Below are 27,585 nucleotides of genomic sequence, written 5' to 3'. Positions count from 1 at the left end.
AAATAAAAGAAGGTATGACAGCTTAACAACCCCTCCTAAGCACCTTGTAATGAAATGCTTAAGAGAAATTTCTGAAGGCACCAGAATTAAAGGAATTCACGTAAAGACGGTGCAGGACCTGATATTGGCTCGTTCAATGCGTACTGCAATCGCCATCCCACAGCCCAAAAAAATAATTGAAGTGAGCTGGAGAGAACCGGCAGCGGGTTGGAGTAACTTAAATATTGATGGATCATCCCTGGGAAACCCAGGATCATCAGGGTCTGGAGGAATTTTCCGAAATCATATTGGCGTAGTGATCAAGTGTTTTGCAACTTATCAAGGAATTGGAACAAACTTCAATGCTGAAATGGAAGCATTCTTTATTGGCGTCAAAGAGGCTAAGAAACCTAAGATTGATAAATTATGAGTGGAAAGTGATTCTGCTTCTGTGGTTTCATCTATTCTCACGTCCCAGCTTCCAAGGAACTTCCTTCAGGCTTGGTGGGTTGTAACTGATTTTCTACATACCATACAATGGCGACTGACCCATTGTTTAAGGGAAGGAAATGGGCCAGCTAACAAGCTAGCAAATCACGCTGCAGCCACCAAATCATCTTGGACCTGGAACGAAACCCTGCCGTTCATTTCGCATTCTATCTCCCGGGAAGCAATGGGGCGCCCACATTACAGATTCTTGTAACTCTCTGTTTTGGATATATATTTATAACTATGCCATAATGTAACCATATTCCATTTTTATCAATACATACTTTGCTGACCCCAAAAAAAAACACAACATACAGATTTTGTCTCATTTCTATTTCAAAAAAAGTACAAATTTTGACCGTTGGCATACAGAGCTTTACTAGCCCGACCAAAACTGGAACTACCCAATCAGAACGGATCAAATGGGCCGCCTTTAGTAGGCTGCGAAAAAGGGTGGATCTTTGTAAATACCAATGGTCCCTCCATCACCAAATCTATTAAAGCGTAGCACAGAAAGCTGTTTTAATGTGTACAATCTCTGATTGCCATGAATCCATCCCCAGGCCCAAGGCCACCTTCCTTTCCAAGCTTGGGAAAGAAAGGGCATTTCTGTTAGTTGAACCTCACATTGAATAGACCACAAAAGTACTTTTCTCATAACCAGTTTGATTCTCAAACCCCTAAGAATCTGACACTCCAAAACCCATATATTAACTAATCTCAGAGCTTCCACTAGAATCGAGTCTTCTTCTCAATTGAAGTCATAGAAAAGAAGGGCAGAGGAGAGAAGTAGAAAAGAAAGTTTGGTTTGTCTAACTTACAAGGATGACTCTTTAAAGGGTTTGGAATGTTTGGTTGAAGATGTCTGACCTGCCCAAGATCCCCTTCTGTAAGTCCAATCCAAACACACAGAAATTGAGTAATTGGACTCTATATCTACCAGTCAATCCAAACAAACAAACAACTAAAAAATGTTAACTATACGTAGAAGTGAAGAGACACTATTCTCTAGTTTTAATCCCCCAAACACACCCCTTCTCCTACGTTTACGCATGTGACTCTCTCTCTCTCTCTCTCTCTTCCCCACGTAGAATTTTGATACTATTACACGAAAGTGTCTTCAACCCATCTCCTAACCTTAGAGTCCTCCATTAATTCCTCTCTGAGATCCTCCATTTCATGCTCTTGAAGCCTTGGACTCCCTTCTCAAGAAGAAGACTCTATCTAGCTTAGCTTCAATTCTCAGGTGAGTCTATTAACATGAATTCTTGTTTCTCTGTTTCTGCTTCTTCTCGGTTTCTACTTCTTATCTGCAATTCTGAATTTTTTTTTTTTTGTAGAATGCCAAATGCTTACATTTAAAAGTATAATTGAAACAGAGAAGAGAAACTCTCTTTGTTATAGTTAAATTCTTCATTCCCATTTTAAGAATGATTAACTGATCAATTTAAATTCATGTTAGCTCTCAAGAACACTTACAATCATAGAACTTGTTGTAATAATAATTTCTTCTTTTGCTTCTCTGAGCTTTTGGATTTTAAGGGATCATTAGAGCTTGAAAGTTAGTCATTATAGATGACTTTTGGAAGAACAAAAGAAACTTTTTGGTTTGTTTTAGGAACTGTGCTTCTCTCTCTCCATACTCTGTCTGGTGTTTTAGGCGATTACACAACAAATGAAAAAGAGAAATTACTGTTTATGACTAACTTTAGTAAATTATAGATCAATTATGGAAACCTTTTAAGGGTGTCTAATGATCAGCCATTTCTAAAGTTTTTCTCCCTTAATAATCTACATCCGAAATATTTCGAATTCAGAAATTCTCTTTCTACAATGAGAGAAAGGTAAAAAAGAAAACACTTAAAGGGAGAGGGCTAATACTAAAGTGAAATTAAAAAAAAAAAAAGATCATACTCGGTGCACGAGGCTCCTGCCACTGCGGGGTCTGAGGAGGGTCCTAACATATGCAGCCTTTCTTCTGCTTTCTCAAAGAGGCTATTTCCAGAGAATAATAAAATGAAATTAAATATTAAAATAATATAAACTCACACAAAGATGAGGTGTTCATCCTATATCAACGAAACACATATATAAGATATATCTATCATTTTCCTCATATATCAAGACCTAGGATTCTCTAAGCTTACAGGGTATCGTACACCATCCTCTTATGGAGAATAATTGAAGGGAGAGGGTTAATTCTCTTAGCAAGTGGCATAGAGAAGTGCACCAATGAGGTGCGACTGAAAGATTTCATGTAGAAGCTAATAACAAAACCATTTTATGCGGGGAGTAGAGAGAGAGAGGAAGAAGATGCTACATACTCTCCCTTGACAGCTTAGAGAACTTTTTTTGTTATAATTATTTAAAAAATAAATAAATAAATAAATAGAAAGAGAACTAGACACATAGGACAAAAATACATCTCTCCCCCCTTGTTTTGAGGTTGAGAGAGATAGACTCATGGGAATGCCAGTTTAGGCCACACTTCCAGACATAAAACTATTCTGTGAGTTAGCATAGGAAACCTTGATGGCTCAGAGATACTTTTCTTTTAGAATTTGTTAATTGACAGTGTTTTTTCTCTCTCATAGAAATAGAACAAAGGAATCTACACATTGTCCACTTATACCAAACCAATAACGGGTAGCAAAATGGTATATTAATGAAGAGAGTTTATTGAAACCCTTTGAGATTAGGAAAATCAATTACTTAAAAAAAAAATTAGGAGAAACAAGGGGGGGGGGAGTATCGTACGTTTGTTGAATCCAAAGAGGTAGGTGTAGGTGGGGCAGTTTAATAAATTAAAAATTATATTGTGGTCAATGCTCATTACAACAATATGTGAATTACTTTATTACCCCTCCAAGATATTACCATTTTCTCAACGTCCATTGGAAATAATTGGTGACGGTAGGACCACAAAATGATGGACATGGGGGCTTGGTCTCGCCTAATAGTCGTTACGCGCTTTGCCCGTTACTATTCAAACTGAGTCGTCCATGTAGAATATTAGATGGAAGTTTTAAGAAGAAGATCGTGTGGCCCTCAGCCATCCTTAGATAGAACCAACAAACGGTCCCAAAAAAAAAAAGAAGATGGTTTTACTATTGGATGGTTAGTTTAGACTTTTGACTTTGACTTATGGCTGATCGAAGGTTTAGTCATTTTGACAGATTCCAAGCTTTGTTTGATTGGAATAAAAAGGTAAGAAAGGAAGTATGGGACGACTAGTAGGTACGAGGTTTCCCCTTTTTTTTGAAGTCTTTTGTGAAAATCATTTGTTTGGATGAGTGGGGTAGAAAGAAGATTGCTTCCTTTTTTAAACAATGAGTGTTTTTGGGGTGTGAAAGAGAAAGTAAACTGATCATGTAATCCCTGCATCAGTGCGGTCCAATGAGAGTGTACAAAGAGGCATTGGTTTGGATGGAATTTTCGATTTCTTTGGGGATAGAACGGTTTTTTCCAGCACTTCTGTGTTTGGGCACAAAAACCATGCAACTGGTTAGCATTCTTTTTTCCTCTCTTCTTTTGGGGATTGGGGGGATGTTTCAGAGTTTTACATTCCCTTTGTGATGTCGGTAACAAATAGGAATGTTTTCTTGATTGTCATTCCTCCTTTTCCGACCCTTTGTTAGGTTTAAGTTTGATGATTACTTCCTACTGGGTCCATCCACTCCCAATCATATATCAACCAGTCGTGGGGAGAAAGTCTTTGGCATCGAATTTTTATCGTATGCGATTCCTTGATCGGTGCGGTTCTCTAGTGCCTCTCACAAGAGGGGGGGATTTGAATCCGGATCCCTGACAATTTGGTATGAGAGTCGGACCGAGAGCACTCTAGGGATGTGGGTCGAGAACATTACAGTGTGGGTCTCCTTGATGAAAGTAATAGGATTGAATGAAACATAGTAATGTGGGTCCCACATGGGAGTGGGGTCTCGCTAATAAGGGCACCAAGGATTGAGTGGAGGAACTATACAGACTTAAGAAAGGTCTTGGGAATATAGGTGGGAAAGGGCAAGCCCCTAATAAATGCATATTTTAGGGTGTGGACCCATACTCATGGCACTATGCTCTCCCTGGACAGGTTAAAGTGGGGAAAAGGATTCTATCCAGTCGTGGCGGGATCTGATCCCACATGTGAAATGACTACCTCACTCCTATTTTGCTGTCGTTTAGCAGGGTTGGACCGTCTAGTTCCCGCCATGGCTGGACCGTCCAGCTCCCGCATGACATTCCATTTATCTTCTCTCTTTGCTACACGACCGTGCAGGAAATCCATCTGCCACCCACTCCGATCCACTCCATTATCTAATCAAACTTCCATTGGAAGCTAACAGTTGTTTTATGCGCTCAATGTATGTATTGTGATACTCATTTACTAGTCAAAATGACCTCAAATCCAAAGATCTATAGGGGTCAACCACCTACTTCTTTTTTTTTATATCTCTCTCTCTCTCTCTCTCTCTCTCATATATCTGCCATTCCAACAGAACTGAGAGACTGTTAGGTTTGGGTTGTTTTGGCCATTCTTCTAGAGGGGTGTGAGATATGAATGTTAGCTATGAAACTCATCTTTGTGGGTAGTAGTTGTTTCCTCAACACCAAATTCTTGTATGATTATGCCTTGTTAGAAAAAATTAGAGTGATCCACTTATTACTGCCATTCCTTTGTTTTAAAGGTAAGTTTTCCCCTAAATCAATCCTCCCATCTCTTTTAGGTTTTGTTAAGGTCACAAAAAACTTGACCATACCTATCATGACTCTAATTCAAACAAGTCTTTGGAAAGGATATGATTTTTATTTTCCTTTCGAATTTTTTAATTATGAACATAGAAAAAGATTAATTAAACAAAAAACATTCTACATTGTCCTTGATCATGCTAAGAGTCAATCAAACTCCAGCCACCGTAGTCCACCTAAACAATCGATGATCTGATGTTAGACTAAAACCTTTTCAAAAGTTTTGAAATGTCATAAAATAAGTTAGGATTGAGTTTCCTTCCACCCATTCCATTCACCGCGGGCTGGAAAAGGTATCAAGAGGATAGTTTGATATATACTAAAACCCTAGGAGGGTTTTGTGAATCATAGGACGGTGGGTGAACCGTACTCTACGAGTGGAGGAAACTTGATCCAATAAACTATAGTTTTGGCATGGTTAGCTTTTAGTGGTTCCTTGCATTAGTACCCCCACCATATCTTGAGATTTTATCCACACTTTAGAGTTTGACTGAAAAGTTTTCCTTTTTCTTTTTGTTGATAGATAGTAGCCTAGTAGGAAATAGGTGGGGACAATGATGTGATAGGGTCTCTTGGTAAATCATGGCTTCATATCCTAATAGAAAATCCGGATCAGCTACTCACATGGGATGGGTGGGGACAGATCTGACCCCTCCATGGGGGGGGGGGGGGGGACAGATCTAAACTCTCCAATTCCTACTTGAATCAGATTCGGCCTACCGTAATTCGAATGATGCCTCATTTGTAATTGATCATGAATACACTTGAAACACCATATTTAGTACTTCCTCCTTGATTTAGTTAATAAAATAGAAACAAAAAAATAAAGAAAACCTTTCTTTTGCAGTGAGATCTACAAGTCTTTTGAAATTTAAAAAAAAAAATACTCATAAAAATCACATACATGTTGAAATCTTTACTTCTTCTTTCCGATTCTATTTTTATAAGGTTCTAGCTATTCAAATTGAAAATTTTGAAGACCAATCTCGTGTCCAATTGTGGGTTTTTAAACCTTCTGGTAAACACGCAAAAAAACATAGCATGCATTGTTTCCTTTCCAAATTTCACTCTCTCTCCAACTTACATAACATGGCCTGCTTGCTATACCAATTATATACTCTACACACTAGAATGCAAAAAAGAAACCCCACAAATATTTGTTCTAGGCCTAACTACCCCCAATACCTTTGCAACTATTCTCACCCATGGTTTAAGAAATCAAATCGAAATCGGTCGATTTAAAACCGTATTGACCGTCCCTTATTCTGATTATGGCTAATTCCTATCATCCATCTCTATCTCTGACGATGTGATTCACCCCAAACTAGATCAGTTCGATTCGAGTGATTCCAATGTTGGGAATCATTATGCAACTAAAGACGGTGGACATCCATGTCTTTGGCCATGACAATGATGATCTGGTTGGGGTACATGGGCTAGCAGAGGCAGCAGATTGTTCTGACTTTGATCAGCGGTTTGGATTTTTTACTAGAACTACCTCAACCATAGTTGTCAAGGTAATTAAGTGACTCAAGGCGTTAGAAGAGTGCCTACGTAACAAGGAAGCATTGTCTAGGCGCCCCAAGTGTTCAGTATATGACTATATGCACTATAACAATGATAATTTTAGATAGTTATGCTTATATGCAATACTGAATCCATATTAATGCAATATGATATAATTATGCTAATAGTGACCTAATATGAGAAAATTAACATATAAGAAACAACGTATAGGATATAATATAAATATATTCATTGAAAAACAATGCAATAAACATAAATTCATGAAGTATCAACAATGTGTGCTTAGAGGCAGCCATATCAATAGGAATCCAGAAATTATAGGTCTATGGAGATTCATTAGTTGTCATTTGCCAAATGCAAAGGAAGTGGAAGACCAAAGATGAAAAGTTGGGACCATACCAAGAGTACGTTGAGAGTCTTGCACAAAAATTTCAAAGCATCTAATTCGACTACTACCAGAGAGAATACAATCGTTTTGCAAATGCATTGACAACCTTAGCTTCCATGGTCGATGTCAACCCAAATGATTGTATTCGACCATTCGTTGTGGAGCAAAGAGAACAACTAGCTTACCATGAGATCAATGCTCGTACAATAAATGGTTGACCATGGTATGCTAACATCATGGATTATATCTAGGAAAAGAAGTATCCTGAAGAGGACACTAAACAAGAGAGGCGCTTCTAGAGAAGATATGCAACCCAATTGTGCTATTGCCTTGGACCCAAAAAAGAGTCTGGAAATAGGTGGTACCTATGCAACGCCTTCACAACTATAGCCTCAACTTCTTTGTGAGAGCTTTGTTGTCTTCTTGCACGAGATTGGTCACATCAATAGGCTGAAGCTGAATTCTCTTGATGGCAATGATCTTGTCATTGCTTCCCAATGCTCAACCATGTAAACTTCTACACAACCACCTCTTCTGATGATCCCCAAGGAGGTGATGCAGGCCAGCCTTGCATCTCTGTTTTCCTGAGAATTTCAGCTTGTATTCAAGCTAAAACCCACAAGGCCCATGAAATGCTCAAGCCCAAAACTAGGAACCAGTCCAAACAAGGCTGACCCTCAGTTAAAGCCAACTCAAGTCCAAGACCATCGGACTAAATGGGAACCAGCCCCAGATCAACAAGGAGCCTTTTTTTTTTTTTGGTGAAAGATCAAGAAGGAGCCGTGCTAGTGGAGAATCTCTACAATGCCTCTTGAGCTACCTTAGTGGATTGATGATGTGGAGAACTTGCTTAGTGAGTGATGATGTGGGATTCTCTTTCAGTGTACTCTCTTGAAGATTGAATCAAGGCACCTTGAAACAATCTCCTATGTCTTGAAATTAGTCCCTATTTCTTGAAACAATCTCTCATGTCTTGAGACTAGTCCTTATGTCTTAAGCCTCTCTTTTCATATATTTCTTTCTAAAGTCTTCTATGTAGTTTCAATCCTTAGATCTTGTGGGCATGATGGTTTTTGCACTAGTTATTGTATGCCTATAAAAGGTCACTAATTTCTACACTTGGAATAGTAAATTTGGTGAATGAAAGTTACTTTAAAAACTCCTTGAACCAAGATGTGTTCTTCGCTCTTGAACCTAGAAGAGTTTTTCCATATAGCCTAAACGAATTAGGTGTTTTTACCTTGTGTTTCTTGAATCCTAAAAAAGTTGCAATAACACTCTTGGTGCTGCTACACATCCTAGAAGAGAGGTGTTTAAGTCTTATAATTATCCCTTTACAAAAAAAATAAAAAAAATACTTTGTTGTTTTTTTATTTCCAAAACCCGTCCTTATATAAACCCCGTCTTCACGACCAGTTTTCACCAACTTACAGTCAGAATCAGAGAAAACTCTATTTCACAAAAGTTGTAGCCCCACGAGTCTTCTTTCATTTGTATTTTGAATCAACTAAATCCGAATTATATCCATTTTCCCACGCTTGCGTAGTTCTGAAAAATCCTATATCCAAAGTTTATTGGAGCTGATTTCTATCACTCTCCCGATCTGAATCCAATAACGTATCTTGAGGGTTGCACCAGTTCCTTGAGAAGTTGCATAGAGCCAAAGATCAAAGACTACAAGAGAGGTCATTTCATGAGAGAGAGAGAGAGGGTGTAGCTAGCACGCCCTCCCCTGGTGGCTCATAGAACCTTTTCCTAAAACTATTTGAAATGCACAAAAGATCAAAAACCACAAGGGAGGGCATTGAATCTCAAAGTCTCTTTGTTGTATAGTCCAAGCTTTTCCTTTGTTCTGTGCATATGTGCGTATATGTCTAAAATTAAGAAGTAATATAAAGACATTAAGGAGGGAAGAGAAGATTTACGAGTAGGTGAAGCTGACCCAAACAAACAAAGCTTTAACCATAAGTAAACAAGAAATATTCATAAAATGAACCATGCTAGAAAAAGTTCTAATTTCCATCAACAGTTTATATCTGTTGCATTCACAAAGTGCTTTGTCAATTAAAACACACACACACACATCACACTAATTGTATAAGATGATGCAAGTTTGATAATATGAAGTTTTATAATTCCAAATTTAACAAATTTCTATTCACTTGTTGACTTAGATTTCCTATGACTCCTTTTCTTTCTCCCTTAAAATCAATAGTGAAGCCCCTAGTATGGGTTGTAGTTCCTTTATCTCATCAAAGTACTTTTCTTTTCAATCTTGTTTTGAAATTATAGTTAAAATGTTCACTTTTTGAACTGGGTTTTGCTATTGCTAGTGCTATCAAATGCATTTGATCTTGTGCATGATGTTTAACATCTCTCTTAAAATTGAGCATCTACCAGGGTTTTTTTGTTTTTGTTTGGGGGGGGGGGGGGGAAGGGAGACAGATTAGTTTAGCTAGGAATTAAGAAAATCTTTTATATGTGAAAGGAGATCAAATAGGAACTAACACTACTGACTATTCTTTGTTCTTTGCTTCTAGCTTGGAAATTCCAACCAAGCACACTAAAGATACCATTACAAGATGTGGTTGAAAGTCAATATGAAAAAGAGTTACATATGTCACTATAGACTGAATCTTTTTACCACGACGCAATTTTCACTTTTCAAATAGATATCTTACCTTAAAAGGTTACATTTTATGTCATAATGTAGTATTTGGATGTGTTGATGTATACATTTACGCTATCTTTCTCTAATAATTTGAGCTTTTAGGTGAAACGATAGCGAACATGGTATCAAAGCAAGGAGGTTGAGTGTTCAACTCCTGGGAAGTGCATCGGAAGAGTTTTCCCAACATTTCTTCTTACGTGCGAGGTAGTGTTGATGTATACATTTACGTTGCCCTTCCCTAACAAGAGTAAGAGCTTTGCCTAATTGTTTGATGGGTTATTAATAATTTATGCTGCCATCATCACACTTTTGCCTTTTACATGATTTAAGTCTATTAGTATTTCCTACTTAGTTTTCCTCTTTTACTTCATGAATTTTGAAGATTTTACCTTGCTTTAAAGAAGATGAATATATAAATGATTCCCATTTTAGTTTTTTGTATAGATCATAAAAGGTATTTCTCTTCCTTTTTTCCCTCCCATTTCTAGATTCTACTCACTTCACATGTCTCTTGGATAAAAACTATGATTCACCATGCCATGCATATATCAGAAACTATCATCTATTTAAAGAGGAATAGCTGTAAGTGTAACTACTTTGTAGAGTATCTCATGTAAGGTTGAAATAATTTTATATCCTCCAAGAAAAGACTACATAACTTCATCCGTAGAATGTTACAATTACCATATAAGATGAGATGGAGTGGGATTCTATATTTTATGTGATTGAGTTGCCTATATTGTATGTGATTGGGTTGCCTCGTATAGAGAAGATTAAGTTTCAATAGGAAACTCAATCAGGATAACGTGGAAAGAGTAATACATATTCAATATTCATGACTTATGTACATGAAATTCTCTATTACCTCTACAATTGCCTCAAAGGCAAACTTCAATATCGCTTAAGTGTTGTTGCTAATGAAGTTGAATAGAAGTTACTCAGAAGTCTTCAATTTCTATTGCATTAAATGGAACATTTCCCTCCATGAATTGCTGCTAAGTTTAAACAATTGTTTTTGGTTCTTTTCTATTTTGTTTGATTTGGATTCAAATTCTTCTGTGCTGTGGTTCCTGGGTTGATGAAACTTTTGTTCTGTATAAACAGCACTTAATATCTGTAGAATAAGAAATAATTTTGATACCAAATTCTTTGTGTTCAGCTATTTCTAATTACATGATGGCATATGTTAGCCTAAACATTGTAAGTTCAGTATCATACTAGAGTCATGTGTTTTGGGTCTTGTAGCTGCAAAAAATGGATCTAGAAGATCATGAGTAAATGGTTGAGGGGAAAAGGCCAAAAAAAAGAATTTGGTTTTTTCGATTGGAAAATGTATGAAACCTTCTTAAGCAATATGTTAAATTTTATCTAGTTTTGTTTGTTAGATAATTAGCTCCTAATTTGGAATGTGATCTTGATGAGACGATTAAATGATTACTTATAAGAAAGATAATTTTTAGAGCTGATTTGGGAGTAGCTCCAATATAGGATAAGCTACGAGAACGTCATTTGAGGTGGCGTAGCCATGTGCAATGGAGGCCTTGGGATGCTCCACTCTGAAGGAGTGACTTGATTCCAATTGAAGGAGCTAAAAGAGCCAGGGGATGAGGTGAGATATATGACTTCGAATAGATCTGATAGGAGAGCAAGGATCGGTGTAGGTGTCACCAACCCCATTTAGTTGAAATAAGGCTATGTTGTTGTTATAAGAAAGATAATTGTTATACCAAGTAAAATATGCATCATCTGAATTAGAGCTTGGTAGTGTAATATCTTGCTCAATGGTGATGAACAACAACCTAGATATGCGCATTTAGAAATGCAAGCACACAAAAATCAGCAAAAACCCTATAATCTCTCCTTAAGTTCATTGTCCTGCTTTAACCATGTCAAGTAAAGAAAGGAAGAGAAACTTCGGAGAAACACAAATTCTATGTTTATATAATAAAATCTTTCAATCTCCATAGTTTTGTAGACCAAACAAAAGCCACAATATTACAATACCAGTGATAATAACAAGAACAAAACCAAGAACAACAGAAGAGCTAGGCATAGCAAAAAGGTCTGCCCATAATAACATTACACAAAAAACCAATGAAAAAAGAAGCCAACTGTTTTTAACTTCAAACGTCTACTTCCACAACATGTTATTTGCAGAACTTGATTCAGAAACGCTTATTGATGTGATCCAAGAGTCGCTTGTGTTCATCTTCATTATTGAAAGTATTAGTTGCTGAAGATGTAAGTGCAGCTTCCCAAATAGAAGAAACTAAAGGATCTGTTGGTGCAATCGGTTGCTGCTGCTGCTGCTGCTGATGATGATGATGATGCAGTTGTTGTTGTTGGTTTACAAATAATTCTTCATTGATAAGTGAATTGAAGAAAGAAGAGAAAACATCGTCGGTGCAGTAATCCATGCTTATCCCACCATCTTCATCATCCTCGTTACTGTTTCCATGACTTCCTATCATCAATCCATCTGAGTTCTGCCAATTATTCTCGTCAAGATTGGTTTCGTGTGGATTAGGGTTTGTAGAAACTTTTGGTGCAGGTTGAGGTTGAGGTTGAGGTGGAAGTGGAGGAGGATGAGTATCGGCTGGTGGTGATGATGAATTAGGGTTAGGGTTTAATGGCTTGTGTGTTCTTGGATCTATTCCTTGGCTAATCAACTTCTTGCTTAGATGTGTGTTCCAATAGTTCTTGATTTCGTTATCTGTACGTCCAGGAATTCTTCCAGCAATCAAAGACCAACTGCATGTCCACATCAAATTTTAACAAGATTAGAAGTGTAGTTAGCAGAAGAAGAAGAAGAAAGGTAGGGTTTGTTTGTTACCGGTTACCGAGAAGACGGTGAAGACGAAGGATGAGATCTTCTTCATCGGGAGCGATCTGTCCACGTTTGACGGAAGGTCTGAGATAGTTCATCCAACGGAGACGACAGCTTTTACCACAACGGAGAAGTCCAGCTCGCTTCGGCAGTGTCCGCCATCGTCCTTCTCCTTCTCTTTTGATGTAATTGGCGAGAAGCTCATCTTCTTCGGGAGTCCACGGCCCTCTTTTCAGACCAACCTTACTACAACACGGCGTCTTACTCGACGATGAAGAACCAGATGCCATCGTCGCCATCGCCGCCGCCGCTGTTGCCGATGCTGATCCCGTTGCCGGCTTTCTCATTTCTTTTCTTCTTTGGAAGGGTTTTTTGTTTTGTGTATCGTCGGTGGACTGTAATATACCTTATACGTGACGGAAAGTGAGAGAGGGTTAGAGAGAGCCGGAGAAGATGCGAAGTGGGGACGAGAAGAGAAAGAAGTAAAGAAAGTAGGGAGAAATGGATTCTGGATAGATAGAAGGGTGCTCGAGGTGGGGACCATCATACAGTAAGTGGTGGGATCCATTTTCCCTATGTTTCATTTATTTATTTTTATTTTTTTATAAATCTGGACAACAGATAAAAACTGTCTTTGTCTATTTAAGATATGATCCAGTGCATTTTGATGGTCATGTGTAACCTAACCCCATCAGAGAACCAGATGTGTCTACCAATTCGTCGGTTCTGATTGGCCCAAATCAGAACGTAAGATCTATACCCCTCAACTGATGATACCTGACGAACCCAAGCGAGGATCCTATTTCAGGTACGTATAATCAACTTCCCGTAAGCCATGGGTTTCATTGCCAGAGTTTTAAGACTCTGGTGAATCAAATCGGAATCGATGGATTTGATCAGAATCGCTGATTTCTAACGAATTGAGACGGCTGGTTCATTGAAATAAACACCAGAGTCATAAGAATATTCCTTGAATATTACGATTCTAGTGCTTTTTAGACCGATTCAAGCCCATTCCGATATAAATCAAATCAGAATCGGGAGAAAAAAAAAATCCTCTTTAGTGCCTTAATCTTGCAGTTCGGATCTTAGAACTCGACACATGAAAGATGCGACATCCAACAATGCCGAGCTCAATAAGAAAGAAAAAATAAAATGGGTCAATCAAGCTCACACAGTTGGATGAAGCATCTTCCATGTGTCAAACTCTAAGACCTGAACTGCAAGACACCGCAAGATGAAGGAATTGTTGAGGATTTTAATCTAGTAGAATCAACATTGATCGTTGTCATCATAGATTATGAGCTTTAAAACCCTATTCAAAGTAGGCTTCTACCAGATCAATGTCAGGACTAAATTCCCCCCATTGTATCAGTACCCCAAATTGCCGTTGAATTGGAATGGGGCATCAAGAGTCAAGAAGACTCAAGCATAAGGTTGATCAGATGATTAGATTTTTTTAAGAGAAAAAGATCTCTGTCCAAGAGTGTGGCTCCAGTGCCCAATACAACATAGGGCAAAATGACCACCCAACTATGTGCATTCCCATTGGTGCCCACACTTGCACAGGGGCATGCTCCCAAAGAAATTTATCCTCTGTGAGCGCCCATATTTTTACGATTGGATTCTTAAGAATGGTTCATTGTCAGTGCACTTGAGAGGATGAAATCTGTGCTCCCAGATAGATAGAGACAAGGGGTTCGCTTTTTTTAATTTCAATGACCAATCAATTAATACGGTTGACAGTTAGTTTGTTGGAGGTTATGATGGAATCCGACTCGTCTGATTGAAATCAACTGGTCAAATAACTTCAATCGCTATAATCAAGGGTTTTGCTCTCTAACTACCTAACGAACGGACAGATTTGATCGAATATTTTCCCATGTTTGACTTCCTACAATCAAGGCCTTCCCGTACTCCTCCACCTCCACCTCCACCTCTCTTCGAACACAATCACATACACACGTCTCCTTCTCTCCTGGAATAAAAATTCAGATTTGCAGAAAAATCTCTTTCCTCTCCCTTCCTTCCACCCCCGGTGTCCGTGGGGGTGCACGGTAATGTACGAAGATGGCCGATAGGAGATTGATGTTGATGAGCTGGGGGGGAGACGATGACGATCAATTCTTCGAGTCGTTCGATCGGATGTCCTCTGTCATGGCCATGGACATGGCTTCCTCTGGTTCCGACGATGATGAAGACTACGACGACAGCCGCATGTCCTTTGCGTCCTGTTACTCAGCCCCACCAGCGGAATTTCGTGGCCTCATCACCGCAGCGGCGCCACCGGCCTTATCAACATCAACAACAACAACAACAACATCCGTCGCTACAATGTTCGATGACTATAACATCTGGATGGCCGAACCAGGGTCCATTGAGGAGCGGCGCAAGAAGCTTCTTAAAGGCATGGGCTTGGCCGGTGCTGCTTCTATAAAAGCCCCCTCTATAAAAGCCATCTCATCTCTACGTGCGCGCACAATCAAGGTCTCCTCAAAAAGGGAAGAACAAGAACTAATAAAGCATTTGAAGCAATCAGAACATCCACCACTACCAGCCTCCTCTCCTCCATCGGCTCCCACTTTGATTGTTCGATCAGCATCAGATGGATCCATGTCATCTTCCTCCTTGATTGTCCAACAAAGAATGAAAGATCTTCTTGGCGTTTCATCGAAGCGTCATCTTCTCCGAACAGCTTCAGGGTTTGACCGAAACCCTAACCTCTCTGCTCTGAAAGGGGAAGGTGGTGGGTTTGTTCTGATAAAGAATCTAAAGAGCGGTAAGGAGTTCATCGTCGTCAACGCCGACGACGACGGAATGTGGAACAGAGTCAGTGATCTTCAAACAGGGAAAGAGTTAACCCGAGAGGAATTCGAGAAGAGCGAAGGGTATTCCCCAAATGTGTTGAAAGATTTCGGTGTCGCAGTCAGGAAAGTGAGCATAAATCTAACGAACCTGAATCCCATCATTGGGAAGAGCTTGAAATATAGCAAGAGAAGAGGAGCGGCATGGTTGAAGAACATGGCAAACTCGGTGACCGGACTGATAGGCGACAAGGAGAATTGGAATAAGGATAGTTCTCCATTAATGGAGCAACCATCACAATCATGGACCAAAGTGCATCAACATGGGAAATCCTGTAAGGAGTTCACGGGATTATACATGTCTCAAGAAATTCAAGCTCATCAGGGTTCGATTTGGACCATTAAGTTCAGTTTTGATACACGTTACCTTGCGAGCGCAGGAGAAGATCGCGTGATTCATATATGGGAAGTGATTGAATGTGATGCGATATCGTCGGCGGTGGCGGCAGCGGTGGCCGCGGCAAAGTCGCCGGAGGAAGGGAGTACTTCCGTTTCTAGTTCCAGTTCCAGTTCCACACCAATCCATCCCATGGCAGGTGCGATTGTGACCAACCAGCCACTTGAAGAGGGTCAAGTGATTCCATTGGAGAAGAAGAGGAAAGGGAAGATGCCGTCCAACGGCAAAAAAGGTTTGATTCAAGATCATTTGATGATGTCGGACAGTGTCTTCTCCTTGTCGGAGAAGCCCATTTGCTCTTTAGAAGGTCATCTAGATGATGTTTTGGACCTCTCTTGGTCCATATCTCAGGTCAGTCGATCTACTCTTGCAATTCAGATCCTCTACGGCACGCTGCTCGTAGCGGCCTAAGCGGCGCAGACTGAGCTGCATGCCCAATGACCGCCTTTCCCCTGCCTGAACACCTTATGCCCAAGCGGGGTTAAGGCGACCATTGTGCGCACGGCTCAGTCTGCACTGCACAGGCCGCTACGGGCAGCGTGCCATAGAAGATCTGGATCCCTACTATTGTGCTTATGTGTTTGCTACTCCCACAATCACCAACCCGGCTGCCTCAATCCTAGCCCGGCTCAGCCTGACCCAGAACCAACTAGGATTGGAGTCAAGCTGGGCTAGGGTCGAGCAACCCATCCCAAGTGGTTAAGGCCGGGTACCAATCAAGACGGTTCTGATTTATCGAGATGGTTCTTAATCGGTTCTAGTCCCAAGTGACCAATATCTTCCAAAACTAGGATCCGGTCTCATTTAGTAATGAGACGGTTCGAATTTGGTTCTTTAATGGTTCTAGGCACTCTTAACATTAGAATAAGTTTAAAATTCCTAAGTATATACATAATTTGAACATTAATCTTTATTTTTCTTTGTAATTACGAAATAATTATTATATAACTATTAAATTTTAGAATAAAGGTTGGGCACATCGGCATTGTGCCCAGGCTGGGTGTGTGTGTCTCTCTCTCTCTCTCACATCTTATGAAAATGACCCCCATGCCCTCCCAATCCCACCCTCTCCTTGAGACTTTCAAGTCAACTTGTCCCCAAAATTTGAGTCATCCCCATTAGATCTATCACTTGGCAAATATTTATTTAGATTGCTTTGATAAGCTTATACATGCATCACATAAATGATTTATTAAAATTTGTTATAAATAGGAGTACATTTGCTGAAATGATATCGACATCAAGCCCGACCCAAACCAACTAGGGTTGGAGTTAGGCTGGGCTAGGGTCGAGCAACCCATTCTAGGTCGGGTTGGGCCAGGCTCAAGTTGGGCTTCCATTTTCCAAAATCCCATCTAGCTCAACTCGCATTATGAGTCCTAACCATGCTTCTAAAATCATCACCAAATGTATGAAAGGAAATGGAAAAAAGAAAAACGCCATAGTAAAGGGGGCAAATCATAAAATTAGTTTAATTTTGGCAAAAATTGGGAACTAAGGTCAATACACCTAATTCTATCATGTAGAAGAATATTGTTTTAATTTCAACGGTTGGATATCTAGGAATGAGTCACGTGTCAAATTTCTAACTCAAATTCATTCATATACCATACATTCATTTTTCAGAATACCTTCCCGCATGTATGTTCATGCACCATCCTTATATCGTGATTTTTTTTTTTTAATGTTTTAAAAAATAGTTGTTTTTATCGTCTGAGAATACAAAATTGACCCAGAATGCATTCCAAAAATGTATACCAAACATACCTTAAGCTTTGTCAATGAAAGAACAACAAAGTGGATTTTTTTCTTAATGTTTGTGCAGCAATTACTTTCTTCATCAATGGACAAAACTGTTAGGCTATGGGACATGGAAAGCAAGACTTGTTTAAGGGTGTTTGCTCACAATGACTACGGTAAGACACATGCATACTTCATCATAATTTGAACATAGTTATGCAGTATTTATTTTTATATAATTTCATTTGCTCTGTTTATTATTATTATTATTATTATTTTAAATTCTTTGGCAGTTACTTGTACACAATTTAACCCAGTAGACGATAGATACTTCATTAGTGGTTCATTAGATGGAAAGGTCAGATTATGGAATATACCAGATCGGCAAGTTGTGGACTGGACAGATATTCATGAAATGGTCACTGCTACTTGCTACACTCCTAATGGACAGGTTCACATATATTGATTTTGTGACTCTCACTGTTTCTCTTTTTGCTTACCAATTATTAAGTTTGGTACTTCATTGAAGTTAATATGAGCATTTGATTGACTTATATGCAAAAGTTGAGTTTTTTTTTTTTGTTTTTTTCCTAATTGAAGGGTGCATTAGTTGGTTCACATAAAGGGAGTTGCCGTTTATACAACACAACTGGTATGTTGCCATTTTACCGATCTCTTGTTGTATTTTAGACAGCATTTGGTATGCATTCTAGGTCAATTTCACATTTTTGGATGATAAAAATAGTTGTTTTTATCGTTTGGGAATGCAAAATCATCCTAGAATGCATTTCAAGAATGCATACCAAACATAGCTTTAAAAAATTTGTGGTGCTCATGATTCTAATATTATTCTATTAAAATATTTTTTGTTTTTGCTATTATATGATTTTGAACTAAGAGTGTTTGGAGATCTCATTTACTTGTAGAAATCAAGAGAATGTTTTAATTTGAGAAACTTCTAATGATAAATGTGTGTGCACATGATTTTGTGTCCTTTAAAACTCCTTATTTAATATCTTATAAATATTGATGGATTGAATTATTAGTTTATTAAGAATAAATGATACACGGATTCAAATTCCTCGATTAGTGTTGAAAAATAAATTACAAAGATATTTCGAATAAGATTTGGGAATAGTTAGCTTTATATGTTAATCCTCACAAGTAGGATATTTGTACTTCTACTATCACCATGTGAAAGACCTTAACTTTATCTATTACATTTTTTTTTTCTAGATAAATGGAAAACATGGAGGTCTTGAGTAAAAAAATAAAATAAAAATATGGTGGTGTTAGTTGATAACCTCGTAAATAGTATCTTTCTAATAAAATTGTCACTATATGAAAAGCCTTAGCTTAATCTATTGCATATTTCTAGATAAAGAAACATGGTTTTTCAGAAAGAAAATTGATCTATAACTTTGATGACTAAGACCATTCATGTAATTTTATTTTTATACCAAGCAGTTGTTTTAGATGGGGCCTCTCTATGTCACACTCTTGATATGTTTAAAACATGTTCCCAATATGGAGAGTGAACATATTAATATCAAGATTTTTTACTAGTGCTATTCTCTTACAAATCATCTTTTAAATTCCCTTGACATATATTTATATCCATTTTTATGGTTCTTCAGAATATAAACTAGATCAAAAAGGTCAAATAGATGTCCAACCCAAAAAGAAGTCTAATGGAAAAAAGATTACTGGCTTTGAGGTAACTTCTTCTATTTTATCCTTTTGAAAATTTGAAAGAAAATATTTATTTACATTTTGTACTTTTTGAACATTAATAAATAATTTTTACATGTTGCTTATTGTATCAAATGCCCTTGACACTCAGTTTGCCCCAAATAATCCATCTGAGGTGCTGGTAACTTCCGCCGATTCACGAATCCGGATATTTGATGGTTCTGATATCATTCACAAATTTATAGGTATTGTTTACATCAATCTTAATGATGTGAATTTGCAGTACTTTGTGCAGAAATTTCATTAGCACACACACACAAAACTTCATATGAGTGGAAGTGAAATTCATCAAGTATCTTGAAACTATATAATGAATGATTATGCAAAATCATCAAGTATTTTAAAACTATATCTTTGAATTTTGATACAAATAATTGTTTCCAACTTGAGAAAATAATTAGAGGAAAAACTCAATCACTGAAGTGAAACTGCTTATTGTACTTATAAAAGACTAACCACCTAACATGAGAAATTGAGAATAAAATATGTTGTAATTCAGGCAAACTAAACAACAAAATTTCATTAAAATCTACGATGAGTATCACATGCATATGCACCATATGAATTTTAGTTCCGTAATATGATACATGTACCATATTAATTAGTAGTAATTTTATTACTCTTCCATAACTTGATTATTAAAATATACCAATAGACGTGAAGAAAATCTAGTTATCAAGCAGATAAATGAATTTAGTATATGGTAAGGGTGTCAATACACAACCCGAACCGATGAAACCGGCCCAAACCAACCCGAACGAGCCCGGACCACACCGAACCGAGCTCTTAATGGTTCGGTTCGGTTTGTGGATCCAGAAAGGCAAACGGTTTGGTTTGGTTTGGGTTAGCCCGACAGTGCACCGGTAGCCCGAACCCAAATCGAACCGACCTAACCCGATAAATGAGTAAATCAGTAAATGCCTAATGCCCCATTGTCCCCTAAATGTGTTGTGATAGTTTCTCACTTTATCTCATATCCTTTATTAGTGATTACCCAACCAATTGTATCCATAGGCCATAGGACATAGGATACAAAGATGCATTGTATTTGAAATATTTTATGTACTTAAAAGAGAAAGAGAAGAAAAATTAGCACTAACCGGACCTTACTAGTTATATAAAACCGGTACCAAACCGATATCAACCCGTTATCATAAATCGAAACCGACACGAAACCAAACCGCACCGAAATCGAATATTTCTTAATGGTTTGGTTTCGGTTTCTATAAAAGTCACACCGAAATCGAAAAGCCCAAACCGAAACCGGCCCGAACCGGCCCATTGACACCCCTAGTATATGGGAACTAGTTTTCTGTCTAAGAGTGTGGCCTATGCCAGCACTCCCATGAGTCTATCTACCTCCTCCTCCTCAAAACAGTTGAGGAGGAGATAGATAGACTCATGGGAGTGCTAGCGTAGGACACACTCCCTTAGTATATTTACAAACTCTATAAAAAGTATGAGAGAAAGAATGCTACCCGCGCCTACACTTAGCATGGTGACCACACCCAAACATAGACCACCTTGCCCCCATGTAAAGGTGGATTTTTCAAGGCGTCCCAAGGCGGTTCTGTGTCTGGGCGTGGTCGCCACGTAAGGTGCACAACCAGGTAGTGTTCTATTCCACAAAAAATATCTATTAACAATTCCCTATAGAACCTTCTAGTTGGATAGTGTAGTTCAACAAAGTAGCGGTTTATATGTAACAATAGGGAAAAAGATTCCTACAATGTCCTGGTACAAATTCCTTTATATCCTCATCATATAATAAATAGGGGTACCCACACTGATTTTTCTCACTCCTATTCTGACTACGTGGGCCTCATGTAGTCCCATATGGATGATACCATTTTCCAACCCCTCATTGGTTGTAGTGTGCAGATTTCTTCTTACATTGTCCTCGTAGGAAACCCTCTCCCATAACAATAATGAAGAATATCCATAAAAATTATCGTGATACCACTAAATAGATGTTAACCCAATAAAAGATGAGTCCGATTCAATCCACTTTAATTTGTGTGATCAATATTTAATGACAGCATGAACAAATTGGATATTAAGTAAGATAGTTTTCCTTCAGAGTCCATTGCTTCTTAAGCATTCCCAAATATTTGAAATGTAACAACTCAAAGAGGGCTCAAATTGTGGACAGGTGAAGCCTTGGGTCACCTAACTGATTTCAATCCAAACAAAGTTTGTTGAGTACCAAAATAGAGTTTTAAGAAATCCAAAAATATGGGAGAGTGCATAATAATGGTCAGAGTAGTGCCATAAGCATGCATGGACATACATTGGAGGGCATTTGTTCAATTGAGAATGAAATTTAGCACATGACTAGTTTTCTATCCAATAGTCGAAATCACCACATCATTTGTACACATGGCTCAAAATGGTGGAATGTATAAGAAGCCCTTCCTAAATGGGATCATGCAAAATAGTTTTTTTATTTTATTTTAGAATTAATTTATTCTAGTTCATGTGATTTATTGGGTTCATTCACAATAATGATGCTAAGACAAAACTGGCTAGTTATCTATTATAAGTTTAAATTTGTGTGGATTTCATCTTAATACACCTAACAATGCATTGTTACAAATTAAGAGTAAATTGATTGTGGACAGGCTTTCGTAATACAAGTAGTCAAATATCAGCATCATTCACCGCAGATGGAAAATATATTGTAAGCGCAAGTGAAGATTCTCAAATATATGTATGGAAGCGTGATGAGATAAAAAATATAGGTGGTGGAAAAGCCAAAGGTTTGACTACTACTCGGTCTTATGAGCAATTCTACTGCAAAGATGTTTCTGTTGCAATTGCATGGCCTGGTTGTACTAAGTATGAACCACCGATGGTGCCATTGCAATCAAAGAGACAATCAAAGCGTTCATTTTTGCCACCTCTTCCACCTATTGGGGCTTCAAATTTAAACCTTGAAGATGCATTCATGAACAATAGCAATAGAAAAAATCTCCCACCTCTTCCAAGGAAGAATAACATAGTGGAGATGTCAGACTCGAGAATCAGCAATAAAGCGACACATTTTAGGTCGGACTCGGACATCAGTGAGAGTGCCTCATTCACTTTAGCTTCAAGTTCTTTGAAGTATGGGGATTCACCTTCTAATTCTGCTTTAGGCAATTCTTCATCTTGGTCATCTTTTGAAGGTGGCAATAGCAATGGGCCTAATAATTGCATTCAAGCAACAGCATGGGGTCTTGTGGTGGTAGCAGCAGGGTTGGATGGAGAACTCAAAATTTATCAAAACTTTGGGCTGCCAGTTCGGTTAAGTCGCTAAACCAATCTCTTTAGAGAACACACATAACATCTTTAATAGAGAGGAGTGCTTTCTCTTTCTTTGGGTGAGGTGGAGGGTTGATAGGAAAGGGTGAAACTACCATCCTGAAATTTGTATGATTTAAATTTCACAAGCAAAAATTAAGAATCATTTGGAATGGAGAGTTTAGAGCTCTCTCTCTCTCTCTCTCTCTCTCTCTCTCTCTCTCTCTCTCTCTCTCTCTATATATATATATATATATATATATATATATATCTTTATAATTGATTGAAATAAGTTGTAGTTGATTCCCACTGTCTAGCAAACTAGGGACAGTATTTCCTAGGTCAACAATTAAACAAGGAACTCCCTTATTTGGCTGGTACATCTACCACAGATTTTAGGGGTGTAAAATGGTCTATTTTGGCTCGGTTTCGATTGGGCTGAATCAATTTCATATTGGGAAGAAGTGAGACCAAAACCAAACTGTTAAGGAACTTTGGTTTCGATTTTGGTCCGATACGATTTCTTTTTATTTTGATTTTTCAATATTCAGGTTAATACTGGTTGAGATCGGCTTGCTTAGTGAGAAAAGATTCGGTAAAAACACTTTAAATCACCGTTCCCAAATCAAACAAGTAAACAACTAGGAATACAAAAATTGATTTGATGTGTTCATATTGTAAGTAATTCAAACTAAGAGGAATAAATTGTAAGGGTACTAATATTGAAATCAATGGATAAATATAGTTTGTAACGAAATCATTGTTACAAATCAAATCTCTATTTATCATTGTAAGAGGAAGATACTTAATATTGAAATCAATGAATAATTAATAAGTGACAAGATAACCAATATTGAAATCCACAAAATGAACTCTGCTATCAAATCATTCATTTAACTACCAAACTAATCTTGTATAGTGAACAAGGAGATCAATGGAAGGTTGGAAGCATTGTTACAAATAAATTTCCCTATTCATAACCTCATATTCATTGATTTGTAACAATTCCCCTTACTAGTATAAATCTTCTCACTAATATTGAATCGATGGATAATCAATTCACAACATTATACTTAAATAAATATTTTTATTAGTTTCATTCGGTTCAGTTCGATTTGGATATCGATTGATTCGGTGCGATTCAATTTTCAACCAGTCCAGTCGTACCCTGCCCAAAACCAATCACACATATTTTCAATGATATAGAATTGTGTTGTATCACCATTTTCTTTGCTTTATTTTTACACTTTGTATAATTAGATTAGACTTAAATTTGACACCTACATATGAGAAGGTTTGACAATCTATCATATAATTTGTGCTTCACCGGACCTATAAGTTGTAGATTGCAATTTAGATAGATATGCATCTACCTCCCATTTTTTTCTTCTTTTGTTTTTTCAATTTGAATTTTTCATTGAATACCCTACTTGCCCCTCAAAAGGAGTCCCATGAACCCTAATGCTACATTTGGATGCTTTTCAAGAAGATAGGGAAGGGAAAGTTGTTCCTTAAAATTTTTAAAACATGGGTTGTATCCATAAGAGAAGGAAGAAGTCATCATCAGAGAAAGTGCATCCCCTATAAAGGTTTACAAAAAAAAATGGTGGATCACAACTAGCTAGGAAAGGAGATGAAGATATTTTTCATATTCAACCAAAAAACATTGTGAAGGAAATCCCATTAGTCACTTTCCTTGATCTTTAGCTTCCCATAGATCTTTGCAGAAAATCAACCACACATAGTATAAGAGAAAAAAATTCATAATTTATTTAATTTGTAAATAAGTATCTTGGATCTTTATGATCAAGACATTTATATCATCCACAACTAATTCATGATTATATATATTTCTCTAATATTCAAGTAACTCAACATTACTATCATATTCAACTTTATTAAACATTTTTGTCTGAAAGATCAATAACTCTTCTGTCTGAAGGATTACGAATCCATCATAATCGTTACTGCAATATAGTCTATTTCTGTGACAATTTATTGACATATTTTTCAAGGTGGAAATAACATTATGTAATTGATTTTTTGTTTCATTCTTTAAATCTATGTTAACTTTGCTATCTAATTTTTTAACTGATTGATCTAATTTAATATCCATTGCATCTAGTATAGATTTTAGATAACTTTTATTGTTTTTTATTTTTTATCTAATTTTCTAACCCTTGAATGTACTAAATCACATATGGAATTTATTCTACTACTTATATAGGGTAAACTATTTTCTGGTTTTTTATCTATATGAGTAAACTATTTTCTGGTTTTTTATCTATATGAGTAAACTATTTTCTGGTTTTTTATCTATATACCAAATATGATAAAATTCATCACTATTTCCTACCCATCCATGAACTCATGCATTCTATTGAATCATGATTGTCTTCAGCCGTTAGAATATTGATGCTACCTAAGACCTCCTATCGTTGTATTTCTGGTGCCTAAAACATATTCCCAACAACTTGCTTTTACGCCTTCACCACTTTCACTTCACGACAAATAGGAAACAATTGGGATATGGGCTTTGAAATATGGACAGACATGTAGTTTTTACAATAATCTTCTAATAGAAAACTTTCAAGTTTCTCTAGGTGCAAGTGACATAAGATGCAAGTGATTAATTAAATTCTCTATTTAATAATAATAAAAAAAACAACTTATAATATGATAGGGGCAAACAGACCCCGACCAACGACGCAAGGACACGTGGACACCGACACTATCAGCAATGGAACAAATGACGACAATGACGTCACCATCTTACCGTACAAGATAGGGGGACCCTGACTCCTATCCAACCAAGCTACGCAACCGATAGATAACCACTACCTATTGGAGATTGCTCACAAAGGGGGAGGAATAGTCTCACTCTGATGCAACCTCGGGAGACTCCCAGTGACAATGAACTATGGAAGTACAACCGCCTTGGAGGACTTCCAAACTATAAATAGTAGGCGAAGGGACCTAGGTAAAGCATCTCACCATTATTGACTCTGACTCTTTCGTACTTCTTCTACTTACTGTTCTGCCAGACTGACTTTGGCATCGGAGAGTCCCCCCTCGGAGTCTGCTCCGAATCTCTTCAGTGCTCTTCTACCTTTTGCAGATCTCCACGTCATCGAGCAGGATTCCGACGGCAACACAATACATCTACACTCTTTACATTCAACACACACCTACACTCTAATACCATAATTTGAGTGATCAAGATTTGACTAAGTTTAGTAAAAGGAGGTTCCAATGGATGCTAATACCAAGATAGTAGAGTTTGTTATATAGAGCACACAGGAGGCAATAAGTTGGCTAGCATCCATGATTGATAATAATGAAGTTATTGGTAAGCAAACTTGCTAATATGTGAATTTGTTAGGTGGTGGAGATAATAAATGTCTAAAACAAACTAAATGCCTTTCAATTTCATGAAGATGTAATTTTTGTTTCAATTAAATAACAACATTGTTTCGCAAAATTATTGATTAATTTACTTATATAGAAATTCTACATCATAGTGATCATACATGATATTGACTCAAGAGGGTGGACCTCGACACAACAATAAGGTTGCTCCATTGCAACCTAGTGGTCGTGGGTTTGAGTAGGGAAATAATCTCTTCACGAAGCAGGGGTAAGACTGCATACATTATGACCCTCCCCATACCCCACAATGGCATGTGAGCCTTGTGTTGTCTATTAATATTAGATAAAATTTTAAAACAAATAAAATATTCAAAGCCCTATATTTCTTCAATTTCTAGACTCTTTAGGTCTCCCCGTGAAGTAATCTTAAAGATCTTTTTTGCTAGCTATTTCTTCAATTGCTATAAATTCTTTACATTGTTTCGTCTCGAAAGTTCCTTAAATTCATTGTTTCTTCATTTTTTGGAGACTCTTAATGTCTCCTCTTCTTCATACCTCTATAAATAAAAGGAAGCTCTAGCCTTTTGAGCATCAAGTCCTCTTGAGCCATCCATGTGTATGTGTTGAAACTCTATTCTTTTTATTTTTCATTTTTACCAGTCATACTTGTAAGTGATTTTTTTGTTAGTTTGAACCAACCCTATAATACTTGAAGAGGTGTTGTAATCGATGCACGGTTAATGGGGGAGCCAGTGAACTGTTTTATTTTAGAGACATATTCACAATACTCTCAATTGTACCATAAGGGCATCTAAGGTTTTAGGAAGAGTGTCAAGTAGTACGACATAACCTATTAATATTGTTATTACATTTATGCAAAATAAGAGTACACAACATGTATATTTGTAAGATCATATGGACTAAGTTATTGGACCACTGATGTAATCGTTGAATAAAATGCTTAAACCAACCATGATTTTTTGTGGAACGTTTTTTTATTATCATATCAATGAATATGTGTCTTGAGAATGAAATGTTAAGACCTTGATTAATTGATCTAATGATTTTTAGTAGCTCCCCTCACCCTATGGACCCACATGGTTAGAAATATCACAACGAATACATCTATGGTTCATGATTTTATCTTAAGGATCGAGTTTCTCTTGAGTTCAATTCTCCTGGGGGCGTTTCCCAAAAAAAAAAAACACTCTTCTACGGGCCTACCTATAATATAAATAAGTAAATCAAAGATTTTATTATGATTCCCTAACTTTATTATGGTTGGATGGGACTTTGAAGGTAGTATTAGACTTCACACAATAAAGGAGGGGTGATTTATGACCCTTGATTCTCTTGACCGCATATGAAGAGAAATGTTCTCCTTATCTTCAAATTTTAGACACAAATATTTTCACTTGAATACGCAACATTTATAGAATATAAATACAAATTTTTTTTCCAATCAAAGTGTTAAATCCCATGAATTAAGAGTCTCTCTCTCTCTTCACCATGGATGGCAGGAAACTCGATCAAAAAAATAAAAGAAAAAGGAAA

The 27,585-nt window shown here is 37.3% G+C and overlaps 2 protein-coding genes across 3 annotated transcripts; one reads left to right on the top strand and one right to left on the bottom strand.

The window, feature by feature from the left end:
- Positions 1–5,267: 5,267 nt before the first annotated feature.
- On the bottom strand, positions 5,268–12,966 carry LOC122642697 (transcription repressor MYB5-like). Of its 2 annotated transcripts, XM_043836252.1 has the most exons (4): positions 12,634–12,966; positions 11,930–12,551; positions 7,653–7,663; positions 5,268–5,279 (listed from the first exon to the last, which is right to left on the bottom strand). In XM_043836252.1, exons 1-2 carry the CDS (start codon positions 12,924–12,926, stop codon positions 11,966–11,968), a joined length of 879 nt encoding a protein of 292 aa, XP_043692187.1. In that variant the 5' UTR covers positions 12,927–12,966; the 3' UTR covers positions 5,268–5,279; positions 7,653–7,663; positions 11,930–11,965. The 2 variants fall into 2 exon arrangements, with proteins under 2 accessions (XP_043692187.1, XP_043692186.1); XM_043836251.1 differs by lacking the exons at positions 5,268–5,279; positions 7,653–7,663 and having other exon boundaries at positions 11,749–12,551.
- Positions 12,967–14,665: 1,699 nt separating this feature from the next.
- Positions 14,666–22,697, top strand: LOC122642208 (WD repeat-containing protein 44-like). Its single transcript, XM_043835640.1, has 7 exons — positions 14,666–16,239; positions 17,714–17,804; positions 17,922–18,079; positions 18,229–18,280; positions 19,266–19,345; positions 19,472–19,565; positions 22,002–22,697. Exons 1-7 carry the CDS (start codon positions 14,698–14,700, stop codon positions 22,676–22,678), a joined length of 2,694 nt encoding a protein of 897 aa, XP_043691575.1. The 5' UTR covers positions 14,666–14,697; the 3' UTR covers positions 22,679–22,697.
- The last annotated feature ends 4,888 nt before the right edge of the window (positions 22,698–27,585 follow it).

The sequence above is a fragment of the Telopea speciosissima genome, chromosome 10 (genome assembly GCF_018873765.1).
Source record: "Telopea speciosissima isolate NSW1024214 ecotype Mountain lineage chromosome 10, Tspe_v1, whole genome shotgun sequence".
Taxonomy (NCBI): Eukaryota; Viridiplantae; Streptophyta; class Magnoliopsida; order Proteales; family Proteaceae; genus Telopea; species Telopea speciosissima.
This window is presented reverse-complemented; position numbering and strand designations above follow the sequence as displayed.